This window comes from Podarcis bocagei (genome assembly GCF_964188305.1).
Source record: "Podarcis bocagei genome assembly, chromosome: 13".
In the NCBI taxonomy this organism is placed as follows: domain Eukaryota; kingdom Metazoa; phylum Chordata; class Lepidosauria; order Squamata; family Lacertidae; genus Podarcis; species Podarcis bocagei.
Window position 1 is genome coordinate 37088059 of NC_138138.1, and position 12401 is coordinate 37100459.

The window sequence follows — 12401 nt, forward strand, 5'->3', positions numbered from 1 at the left end:
CCTACGTATTAGTCAACCCATTGAAATTCATGGTCATGGCAGTATTACTTTCAGTGGGTCTACTCTGAATAAGACTTCAGCTGGATAAAACTCTTAAGTTTGCAGAACCTGCTACATGAGACAAAACATATGGGCACTATTCTCATTTTGTGTGTGAGAAATAAGCCTTATCCCGCCCTTCCAGTGTTCTACTTGGACACACACACACATACACTGCCCTTCTTCCTACTTGAAAAATATTCTGCGGGTGCCCTTGGTCATAAACGTAATGTTCAAACGAAAAAAGACCCCATACGACAGCTGGATTTTCTTAACTGTTTTTAAACATCCTCCTGTGCCGGGAACTTATGGGCTGCCTCTTCCTTTTTGTCCCTCCCTGTGCAGGTGGGCATGCTTTCCGCTTTGCCTCACCTGGTCATGACGATCATCGTGCCCATTGGGGGCCAAATCGCCGACTACCTGCGGACACGGAGGATCATGTCTACCACAAACGTCCGCAAGATGATGAACTGTGGGGGTGAGAGAGAAAGGCATTGTTGGAGAAAAGGCTCGGGGAGGAGGGTTAAGGCTTGGGTGAGAGATACCCGGACTCCAGTAAGGGGCAGGTGGCTGGCTTGGCGGTGGGAAAGGTTTCTAGAGAAAAGTGCCCAGGCCAGGAGTAGGGGACTTGCTGCCCTCCAGAACCTGCTGCTGGACTCCAGCTCCCATCTGCCCCCAACTAGCATGGCAAATATCCAGGGATGATGGAAGTTGGAGCCCAGCAGCATCTAGGCAGTGCTGAGAGTGCCACAATATTTGAAGCAAATGCATTAGAGACAGAATCCAGGAACTTGCACAGGTTTCTGAGAATCTCTGTTTTCACTGAGATGTCTTTCTTTCTTTCGCAGGGATGGGCACACCTCAGTTTTTTAGCACTTGTGGATGCAAAATCCCTTAGAGGTTTCCATGTCCTGCTTAGAATGCTTTTCTGGAGTTTCTAGTAGGCCTGGGTGATGGCGCCTTCACCCAGCAGTATATCATGGGTGAAACTGCCGTCGCTCCTGAGTCCCTCAGCCACCAGCGCCTGGTGCAGAGAGGAAGGAAAAAGCTACACTGGGAGTGGAGGCAGTTTCACCCCAGCACCTTGCGGGGCTGAGGAGAATGCAGCTTGCTCCTCCCTCTGCTTTTCAACGTTGCAGTGTGTCACTCTATCACAATGTTTAGCTGCTGATACATCGCAGTGTTGAAAAGCTGATATCTCCCAGCCCTAGTTTCCAGTAGGAGGGCATGAGAAATCACCACGTATTTCTGTCCTGTATCCCTATCCTGCGGATTGCAGTGGACCCTGCGCTCTTGCTTTTAGCAAGCTCTCCTCTTGCCAGTTCACTTTTCACAAAGTTGCAACCTCCCCTGACCCTCATTTATTCATGAGTCAGTCTTATACCAAGTCCATATAACCCAGGACCATACTGCTGACAAATACCTTAATGCTGGCCTTCCCCAATTTGGCACATTTCAGGCGTGGTTGGACTACAACTCCCATCAGCCCATGGTCAAGGATGATGGGAAGTGTAGCCCAGCCCAGGTTGGGGAATCCTGCCTTATGCGAAGAAAGGTCTTTCTCATCACCAGTGGCGTAGCGTGGGTTGTCAGCACCCGGGGCAAGGCAAGTAATTTGCGCCCCCTAACACGTGGATTTGCGCCCCATAACCCTAACCCCCAGATGTTGTGCCCGGTGCGGCCGGCCCCCCCTGCACCCCCCACGCTACGCCACTGCTCATCACTGCCTTTGATCTTTTCCACTCAAGGCTGGCTTTTTATTCGTTAGCTCATTTGTTACATTTTCATCCTGCACCATCAGTGCATCTCAGCTCTCAGGACAGCTTAAGACAAAAATAAAATAAAGTTACACAATCAACCATAAGATCAAACAGAGTAAAACATCAGCTATAACACAATAGATTTTTTAAAAAGCAACCACACAGTGGATAAATAAAACACAAGCTTCCAGAGTGGCTTAAAAGGATTTTTAACACCTGGGAGAATGAATTGGTGTTGAAATGACACATGCATACCATGTGTTGCAGATGTTGGGGGATTGAGCTTAAGAACATCACACGATCCCTTCTGGACCAGGTCAAAGGCCCTTCTAGTGCAGCACTCTGTTCTCGCAGCAGCCAGCCAGATACCTGAGGGCAGCCGGCAAGCGGGATCTGGGTGCAACAGCAATTTTTTCCACCTGCAATTGCCAAAAACTGAGGCCTTCTTTATGCAGAGCATATGCTCTATGGCTCATTTGCAGCCCTGCTAAGTTATGACACCCTTCCCCTTCCATTAGCAAAAAAATTTAAAAAATTAGCAGCCTGCACAGCCACATGTAAGTTTTATGTACACCCTGCTCTAGTTTCTTATGCAGCGTGATCACAGTCAGAAGTTGAAAATAGACACAGCTGTGCGGGAGCTGTGTATCCGCACTCACTTTCTCTCTTCTTCCTTCTTCGTCAGGTTTTGGCATGGAAGCCACACTCCTCTTAGTGGTTGGCTATTCCCACAGCAAAGGCGTAGCAATTTCTTTCCTTGTTCTGGCCGTGGGTTTCAGCGGTTTTGCTATTTCAGGTAAGCTCTTAGCACTGGCGGAGGAAGAGGAGTGCGGGGGGAGCGCACTGCCCCCGGCAGCGTGATCCTGGTAGGGTGCCATCGCGGCTGCCGCCTGCTCGCATTGGGCGCCACACCGCCACAGGCGTCGTGCTACATCCCCAAGACGCGCACCAGCCCCGCCCCCGCCTGCTCTCCACACCCGCCCCCGGTGCCAGAGCATGAAGCTCTGCCACTGCTCTTAGGGAGCTGGGTTGACCTTCTGAGGAAGGTGAGACCCTCCAGTTGTTGCTGAACTACAACTTCCTATGTCCTCAGCTACTGGTCATGCTTGCTGGGACCGATGGGAACTGTAGTTCAGCCACAAAAGATTCCCCACACCTGTGTCAGGGCCATAGCTGTCAACGTTTCCCTTTTTTTTAAGGGAAATTCCCTTATTCCGAATAGGATTCCTCACAAGAAAAGGGAAAAGTTGACAGCTATGGTTAGGGCATTGTGGCATTCCAAATTAAAGGTCCTCTGCTTCCCCCCAACAAGTAGGGATCAGAGAGAAATTAAGTTTGTGCTCCTACCTAAGTTGTTCTTTCTGAAACAACACACAAACCCAAACAGCCATGCTCTGAAGTGCGAAATTCTCTGAAGTTTGCAATGCACTTCTCTAACCAAGCAATGTGTGTAGAAGAACACATACTGGGGTAAAATGTGCATCAAAATGCATATATTTGTGAAAATAACATTATATCAGGGGGAATTGGCCTGCAAAAATATGTATACAGTTGTACCTTGGAAGTCGAATGGCTTAATTCCTGAACGTTTTGGCTCCTGAACATTGCAAACCTGGAAGTGACTGTTCCAGTTTGCGAACTATTTTTGGAAGCTGAACATCCAGCAGGAGCTTCCTGCAACCAATCAGAAGCTGCGCTTTGGTTTTCAAGCATTTTGGAAGTCGAATAGACTTCCGGAACGGATTCCGTTCGACTTCCAAGGTACAACTGTATTAGGCAAAATGCTGATGAACTGTATTAGGTAAAATGCTGATGAACTTTCATGAGGACTGTTTTGTTTTTTGTTTTTTTAGCAGACTGAAGAACCGAGTCTAAGATTGGTATTTAAAATTGGAAAAATAAACTGAGAAAACCTGAAATTGTAAGGTTCGCCCATCCTTGCCCACAACTCCCACACAGTGGGACGCCTGACATGGAGGCTTTCTGATACCCATATAGTTCAACCCTGTGAAGGGTTCATCCTCATTAGGTGCACCATTTTTTGCATGGCCCTCAAAGTCTAGTCCATGCCCCCTCTCCTTTGACCACACCCCTAACCCCCCTTGCCCTGTGCCCTCTGGGTGCTTTTGCCTGGCCGGCATATGCATTGAGTTGTGAGGTCCTCCATGTTCCTGACCGGCCTCAACCAAATTTGGGCATTTTCAAGCTATGGAAGGAACACTCTTCCAGCAGAGATTTGGCAGGCATCCCCACTTTTGATTTTTTGGGAAGACTTTTTTTTATGTCAACAGGGTTATGGGGGTGTTTACATTTTTGGATGAGTAGCCAGGTGTTTCAATCATTTTGATGATTGTTTTGTACAGCATTTAATGGGTTTTGAAAATCTTTTTTAACCAGAGCACAGGATTGCTCCGTAAGAGGCAATAAGGGTGATAGCTCTTTCAGGAGATCATGATTAGGAAAAACGCAAAAGGAGGGTGGAAAATCAAGGCAAGGGGCCCACATGCTTATTCCTTTGAACTTTGTTTCTGTTTATGACTGCAGAAGTAAGAGATCTTTCACACTCTAACTGCAGTCTAATACCAAACGACTGTGATCTTGCATGAACTTACAGGGGCGGGGAATACCCGTTAGTAGTTCTAGCAGTAAACTGTAACATTTTAGCACATTTGGATGCTTCCAGACAACCTGGTATGTTTGCGGAGAGAGTAGATGACATTGGTTATTTAATCAGCATTCATTCTGATTTGTTTGTGGGGAGGTTAGACGATAGTCCTCAAAACAAGTGTCATCCCACTTTTTCCAGTGCGTATTTTCTGTCATTTCCTTTATTGCAAAACGTCTGATCATTTTAGGGAAGCAGGTTTGTTCAGGACTTCCCAATCATTGCGCTACCTGGATTGGCCTGTATGTAATTGTATACCACTTTAAAATACTGATAATCTGGAAGCAGCCTCAGTTAGAGGCAATCTGTGGAGTACGTTAGCTCCAAAGTTAGAGGAGAAACTGATGTAAATTCCTTTCTATAACCCGCCTCCTCGCTTCCAGGATTTAACGTCAATCACTTGGACATTGCCCCCCGATATGCCAGCATCCTCATGGGGATCTCCAATGGCGTGGGAACTCTGTCAGGGATGGTGTGTCCACTCATCGTTGGAGCTATGACCAAACACAAGGTAGGAATCAAAGCTCCTGAAAGCACTTCCTGAGAACTTCCTGTCCCCATAATTTCTAACCTTCTGATTTGGTTCTCCAAGTGCCGTTTATGTAGCCAGAATGGCAACAGCCACACACGGAGGGGGTCTGAGCATGCTGCCTAACAATATGCTCTCTTCCTGATGGTTGAGAGCAGTTGGGTGGGGAGGCTGAAAAACTGAAGGGGGGCAATGGAATGGAGCAGCTAGAAAAGGAGGACAGAGGAAGAAATACATTGTTGTTGTTGTTTCGTTTCAGTCATGCGGGGGTTAAGTTTCTGGGAGTGAAATCACATATAGCGGGAACACCACCTAGAAAGCCTGCAAGCGCTCTCTAAATCCCTGGAAACTCTTGAAAAACCCTTTAAAAAACTGCTTACCAGACTCCCTCCCAGTGCTTTTTTCCTGGGGGGGGACGAGATGCAGGGGTACGCATACCCCTAAACATTTTGTGAATCTAAGCCTGGCCTCATTGAGGGGCAGTATTTCAATATGTGTAGGAAAATGAGAGTACCCCTAAACATTTTTTTTGGGGGGGGGAGAAGAGCACTGTTTCCTCCAAGCCTCCTTTCTCAAACTCCAATTCTCCACAGGTTTCAAAGGTCGGTGCAATGGCTCCTGGGATTGCTAGCGGCTCTTTTTGCTATTCCTGTGCTCTTCTCGGGCCGTTGTTGCCCATTTTTTTGTACCACTTCTGGGTTCGAATTGAATTATTTATTTCGCAGCGCCACATATGTACATGGTGGCATGCGAGTTGGTCTCACACAAGTGAGGAGTTTCCTGTAGAAGAAGAAGAAGAAGAGTTTGGATTTGATATCCCGCCTTTCACTCCCTTTAAGGAGTCTCAAAGCGGCTAACATTCTCCTTTCCCTCCCCCCCTCACAACAAACACTCTGTGAGGTGAGTGGGGCTGAGAGACTTCACAGAAGTGTGACTGGCCCAAGGTCACCCAGCAGCTGCATGTGGAGGAGCGGAGAGGTGAACCCGGTTCCCCAGATTACGAGACTACCGCTCTTAACCACTACACCACACTGGCTCACAGTCATACTTCGGGTTACAGACGCTTCAGGTTGCATTTTTTCGGTGGATCCGAGGGCAGGGTGCAATGTTAACATCTAGAATTACAAACGGTTAAAATATTACATGAATACCATGGATATACTACATGTTAGGTATGTTAACGTTGCTTCTGAACATGAATGTTTCACTTAGCTATCATGGCTCTTTCTCCTTCTCAGAAGCTTTGTTGCATTCCCCCCAGTACTATGTTACATTTTTAGACTGTTATTTCCATATGCAGTGATTCTTGACTGGATTTGTCCTTCCTCAGGTTTCTCATTTATTGCGGTCAATGTCCTCTTTGACCTATAGAGCAGCACCATTACCAGTGCAAACCCCTCGGTCCTTCCTGTATATTTTATATCTGGGGATAATTGTATCCCATTGATTATCCCTGCCCTACCAGATTTCTGATATCCCCACAGTATCTGTGTTCTTTTCTAATAGCAGACACTCTAAACTCACACTTTGGTTGTTGTTTTTTAATTAAAAAAATGTGTATTGAGAACATTTTTACCCTGCCTTTCTGCCACACGCAATATGAGGCACTTAAGAAAATCAATGGAATATATAAACAGGGGTTGGGCAGGGGAGGGAGAAAGATGAAGCGGGCTGGAAGCACCAGCAGATAACACCAATTAAATTGTAAGAGAGAATAAGCAAAGAGAAAAAAAGGCAAAGAGTGCAAGACTCAGAACTTGGGCATCTTTTGGGCCCAGGACCAAAAGGGGGGGGGACCACTTTATCCAGCAAGGTGGGCAACAAAAGGATTGTCTGGTCAAGCAACAATGGAGAAGAGAAGGTCCTGTTACTGTGGATCATGGAAATGATCCATAATGAATTGGAAAAAAATGTTTAAAAGAACTCCCCCCCCCAAAAAAAACACCCCCAGAATCCTTTCGGTTGGGGGATAATTCAGACTGAAATTCCCAGGTATCAAAAAAGGTTATTTATATATGCCACTACTGCGGCCCATTTTTTGTTAGCCCAAAAATGGAAAACGAGTAAGGTCCCAACCAAAGACAAATGGCAGCTTAAGTTAACAGAATATGCACAGCTTGCAGACTTAACCTATAAAATAAGAGAACAAGGAGAACATACATTTAGAGAAGATTGGAAAACGTTTATTGAATATATGGGAAACAACTGTGTACAGCTGAAAATGCCGGCAACACTGATAAATTCAACAGTGTAAATAAGTTTTCATGGGTGTAATAATGGAATACTGAATGGTATAGTCTTTGTAAAATACACAGGGATTTATGATACGTAATATGAACCATGGAAAGAGAAAAAGGGATGTAAAAATTCTTTCATTCTTAAGGATGTAAAAATGAGTACTTTAAATTGTAAAACAGAAAATTTAATTATGAGAGAAGGCCCTATCACATGTCTCTGTTAAATGGGCCTAGTCCATTAGGGCAAATGAGGCACTATGGTCAATGGTGCAAAACCGGAACGCATGTTTTCTGAACTGCACTCCTGTGTGAGTCACATGATCAACATGAGAGTGCAGCACCTAAAAACGTGCCTTTTGGGCCACTGCAGTCTTGTGAGTTTTGACGCGCTGTACTCTCACGTCCCACAAAACAAGATGTCCCGGACAGTTGACGGATACTTGCCATGAACCCTCTGGGTGGCCTACATGGACTCCCTGGGGTCTGAGGACCAACCATTAAGAACCACTGGAATAAATGAATGAAGTACAGTGGTACCTCAGGTTAAGTACTTAATTTGTTCCGGAGGTCCGTTCTTAACCTGAAACTGTTCTTAACCTGAAGCACCACTTTAGCTAATGGGGCCTCCTGCAGCTGCCTCGCTGCCGGAGCACGATTTCTGTTCTCAACCTGAAGCAAAGTTCTTAACCTGAAGCACTATTTCTGGGTTAGTGGAGTCTGTAACCTGAAGCGTATGTAACCTGAGGTACCACTGTACTTTCTTCGGTTATCCACACTGACCTCTTCCCTCTTTCATTCCCCACAGACACGGGAGGAGTGGCAATACGTCTTCCTCATCGCCTCTCTAGTGCATTATGGGGGTGTCATCTTCTATGGGATTTTCGCCTCTGGCGAGAAGCAGCCCTGGGCCGAGCCGGAAGAGATCAGCGAGGAGAAGTGCGGCTTCATCAACGAGGACGAACTGGCCGACGAGGAGGACGAAGCGGCTCGCATGGCCGCAGGAGGGGGCGGGGGAGGGGGAGGCGGGGGCTACGGCGCTACCAAGAGCACCAGTTTTGCCAATGGAGGCTGGACGGCTGACTGGGACAAGAAGGACGAATACGTCCAGGAGCCTGGCAAAGATTCGTATATGTATGGCACGCCAGGAGAGCGGGACTTGTCGTAGAGATGCCCCACCCCTCCTTCCGCCTGGGGTGCTGGGGCCTTGGTTCAGTCCTCTGGAGTGAGGGGGGAAAGGCCTGTGTTTAGGTTGCTTCTGCCCCTCCCCTTTCACTTTACCGTCCTTTCCCACCCACCCCTCAGTTCTGGTACAACCGTCCAGACCCAATGAAAACTGCCTCCCTCTTCAGCCTCATACGCCTTGGTAAAAAAAAACCCAAGGGCACCCACACACCCCAAACCGCCCTCCTTCCTTTTCCACAGGCCCCCGTGTGTTGTCATGACAGCCGCCATGCCTCACACAGACCCAACGCCACCTACTCTGACCCCTCCAGTTGTGGTACCTCCCCCTATCCTCAGGATATGGGAGCAAGGGGTGGGTGGAGTTAAGTTACACCCAAACACCCCTTGAGCCCTAATAAAGACCTTTGGACACAGCGCAATAGCACTGATTTATGACCTATGGCCTCTGGGTTACCCAGGTGGAGGGAGCCGTAGGTCTGTGGCAGAAAATGCGCTTTGCATACATCAAGTTCTAGGTTTGATTCCCAGTCTCTTCTAATCAAAGGACGTCAAGGAGTGGCTCTGGGAAAGATGGCTGGCTGAGCCTTGGAAGGCCTCTGCCAGCTAGAGTAGACAGCACTGGCCTAGATGGGCCAATTGTCTGGCTCCATGTGAAGCAGGCACCTCGATTCAGCATCCTCCACTCCCGGGATGGAGCTGTGTTTGGTCGCCTCGCCCCCCACTCTGCCACTCACTGCTTCAGCACCTTAGACCAGCCTGTCGCCAAACCTGGTGCCAACCAGGTGTTTTGGACTACATCTCCCATCAGCCTGCAGCCAGCCTGGCCATTGTGGCCGGGGTTGATGGGAGTTGTAGCGCACGACGCCCGGAAGGCACCAGGTTGACGAAGCCTGCCTTAGACTATGCCTCAGGCCCCTCTCTCTTTCTTAGGAACAAATCAAATATTTTCCCCTTCCTGTGAATGTATCTGGGGAGCTTTAATTTGTGAGGGGCAGAGCATCTTATGCCTTCAGCATTCATGCGCCAAAAATGACCCTGCACTGAGGAGGGGGTGGGGAGCAGCTCACCTTGGCCCTAAGGCAGACCCCTTGCTCCTATGCTGAGAACCAGTCAAGCCATGCTTCTTCTGTGGCACAAATCCAGCCTCTCCGTTAAAAATGCCCACAGGCCATCATTTCTAAATACTCCACTTGCTTGTCACTGTAAATGTGTGTTTTCCCCACCTCCCCAAGCCACAAAATGCTTTCAGTGCTACACTGGTTGACGTTTTTCTCAATGGACAAGTGAAAATCTGCATAGTGGTTTCAAGTGACACCGCCTCCCCGCCCCCAAATACTTATGGATGGTAGTTTCAAGAGCCCCCCCTCCTTTACTCGCTCCAAAAATAATTCTAGGCATGTGTTCACACAGTGTTGTTATAGCGCTTTCAGGCTTACAGTGCTTCAAAATTATTTGAAACCTAAATTTAAAAAAAAATCCCTAAAAAAATAATAATCCAAGCTTTGTCACCAAAGACCTCAGTGGGGGGGGGGGGCAAAGGGTGGCTATGCTCCCTTCAAATGTTGTTGGACTCCAACTCCCATCAGCCCCAGCCAGCATGGCCAATGGTCAGGGTGAATGGAAGTTGTAGTCCAGTAACAATGGGAGGGCCACAGGTTTCCCTCCTACTCTAGATTCTTAACTAGAACATGATAAAGGTTCACACTATGCTTAAAATAGTATATATTAAAAGTGTTTCAAGTGCAGTTTTGAGTGGCTGTGAAACATTATGAAGCTGGCCACATCTACATTACAAATTTAAAGCAGTATTGTGTTTTATCTCTTTTGGTTTCTATCAAAGGACCCTGGGGGTTGTTGGTGCCCGAGGGTGCTGATCTGAGTATTTTACTTAGCTAGTTCATAGATCTCTATCCCACTTTTTAGGATACTCTCCTTACAAAGCTGATTATTATTATAAATTGTCTTTTCACCCCTTTTTTACTCCCAGAAGGTGATTGCATCCTTTTGTCCTCACAACCACCCCGTGAGCTAGGCTAAACTTACAGAGAACGACTAGCTCAAGTTCAGCCGGTAGTTGAATGAAGAATTTGAACCCAGGTCTCCCTGGGCAAATTTCAAAATTCCAGCCATTATACCACACTGAACCATTATCAAATCAGCAATTCCCAGAGGGCACAGGGACTGGTTTAAATGTGTAGTACAGACATACTGTGTAAGCGCAAATTAGTTATCTGTGTTGTAAGCATCACAAGCTATTTACAGTGCAATTGTATGCATGTTTACTCAGAAGCAAGCATCGCTGAGTTCAGTGGGACATACTCCCATTGCAGCTGCAAGGTGCTTTAACTGCCTTAGTGTGAACACAACGTAGGGTTTTTGCACCATGACAGGAGCCAGCATTACCCAGTGGACACTAGAATGTTCCGTTAGGATGACCACGCCCAACCTGGTGCCCTGTCAGATGTTTCGGACTACAACTCCCATCAGCCCCAGCTAGCACGGCTCCCTGGCTGGAGCTGATGGGAGTTGTAGTCCGAAATATCTTACAGGGCACCAGGTTGGGGAAATACTGCTTTAGGGTCTGAGATGTTTTGAGAGTTTCATCTTAAAATGGCCCTCAGCAATTCAGACGTGTACAAAAAGGACAGTGGCCTACCTTAGAGGATTGTTGGAAGGATGGGCCAAAGAAGATTGTAAAGCACTCTGTTAGGAAATGATTCCTAACGGTGTCAGCAAATTCTGGGGTTGGCGGAGCTGTTGGTTTCTGGTCACCCCAAAACACACCTGCAGCTTTTGCATCGGAAACTGACTTGCTTGAGTTCATTGGAGTGCAAGTCGTTTGCCATGTTCCAGAGGCACCTCCGATAATCCCACAGCTCCTTGTGGCAGTTGATCCAGTCTCACAAAAGCCGGTTCCCAGAATATCAAGGGGCTGACAGCGTTCAGGCCCCATGCTAGGGAAAGGCTCTCTTTCCCCCCACCCCCACCCCATAAGTTCTCCCCCCCCTCAGCCCCCTCTGCCCCAAAGTTCCCTCTGTGGGTTGGTTGGTCTGTCTGGCGTTTGCTCTGTACGTGTAACCTCCCTCCCTGGATAACCCCCAAACAGTTGGAATAAATACCCTGTTCTTGTGTAAATATATAAATATAAATATTATATACGAAACCAAACATGGGTTTGGAAAGGAGCGTACTTGTGTGCGTGGCGCTGGGGGACTGAACTGCCGCTGCCTGACTATCCTTCACCCAGAAATTTCTCCATATATCCACTCTCTATTCAATTATGATCAGTTTGGACCTCTGTCATATAACGCCAGTTGCATGCATATCATACATATAAAGAGGTTTGTTAAGGGTGCTGAGAGTCACGAAGAGACCCCTATTCATAGCTGTCAACGTTTCCCTTTTTTTAAGGGAGATGCCATTATTCCGAATAGGATTTCTCGCAGGAAAAGTTGACAGCTATGCCCCTATTCCCCTCAGAGAGCTACAATTTCTAGAGTGGTTGGACAATCCCTTTCCCAAACTCTGGGAACTGTAGCTCTGTGGGGGGAGTAGGGGCCTTCTAACAATTCTCAGCACCCTTAAACTACAGCTCCCAGAATTCTTTGGGGGATTTAAAGTAGTATCGCAACGCTTTGAAAGTGGATGCGACTTTTGAGGAGAATATGGCATAAGTCAAGCATGAAAGGAGAAGGGGGAAAGAAATGGCAGGAGATGAGTAAAAATTCTTTCAGGGTTGTGTGTATAACAGAGGGGAGAGAATATATATATATATATATATATATATATATATATATATATATATATATCCCACCTCCTCCAGTTAGAACCTTTGAGCAAATGGAAAGGTTGATTCATGATACTTTCCAAGCCAACGTCTGTACATAGCTTTAAGAAAGTTTAACTATAGAAGTCGCATCTCCTTACCACAAGAAAGTCACTGTGGCTAAGAATGTGGCCTATTCAAAAAAATGTGTTAGATATTAATA

The 12401-nt window shown here is 47.0% G+C and overlaps 1 protein-coding gene across 1 annotated transcript in view; it reads left to right on the forward strand.

The window, feature by feature from the left end:
• The window catches only part of SLC17A7 (solute carrier family 17 member 7), a 57589-nt gene extending 46009 nt beyond the window's left edge, over window positions 1–11580 (forward strand). The window contains exons 9-12 of the mRNA XM_081167218.1: window positions 385–517; window positions 2485–2595; window positions 4848–4975; window positions 8036–11580. Coding sequence (XP_081023344.1) covers window positions 385–517; window positions 2485–2595; window positions 4848–4975; window positions 8036–8395 — 732 coding nt within the window. The 3' untranslated portion in view covers window positions 8396–11580. The remainder of the gene's footprint in view (window positions 1–384; window positions 518–2484; window positions 2596–4847; window positions 4976–8035) is intronic.
• Window positions 11581–12401: the final 821 nt, after the last annotated feature.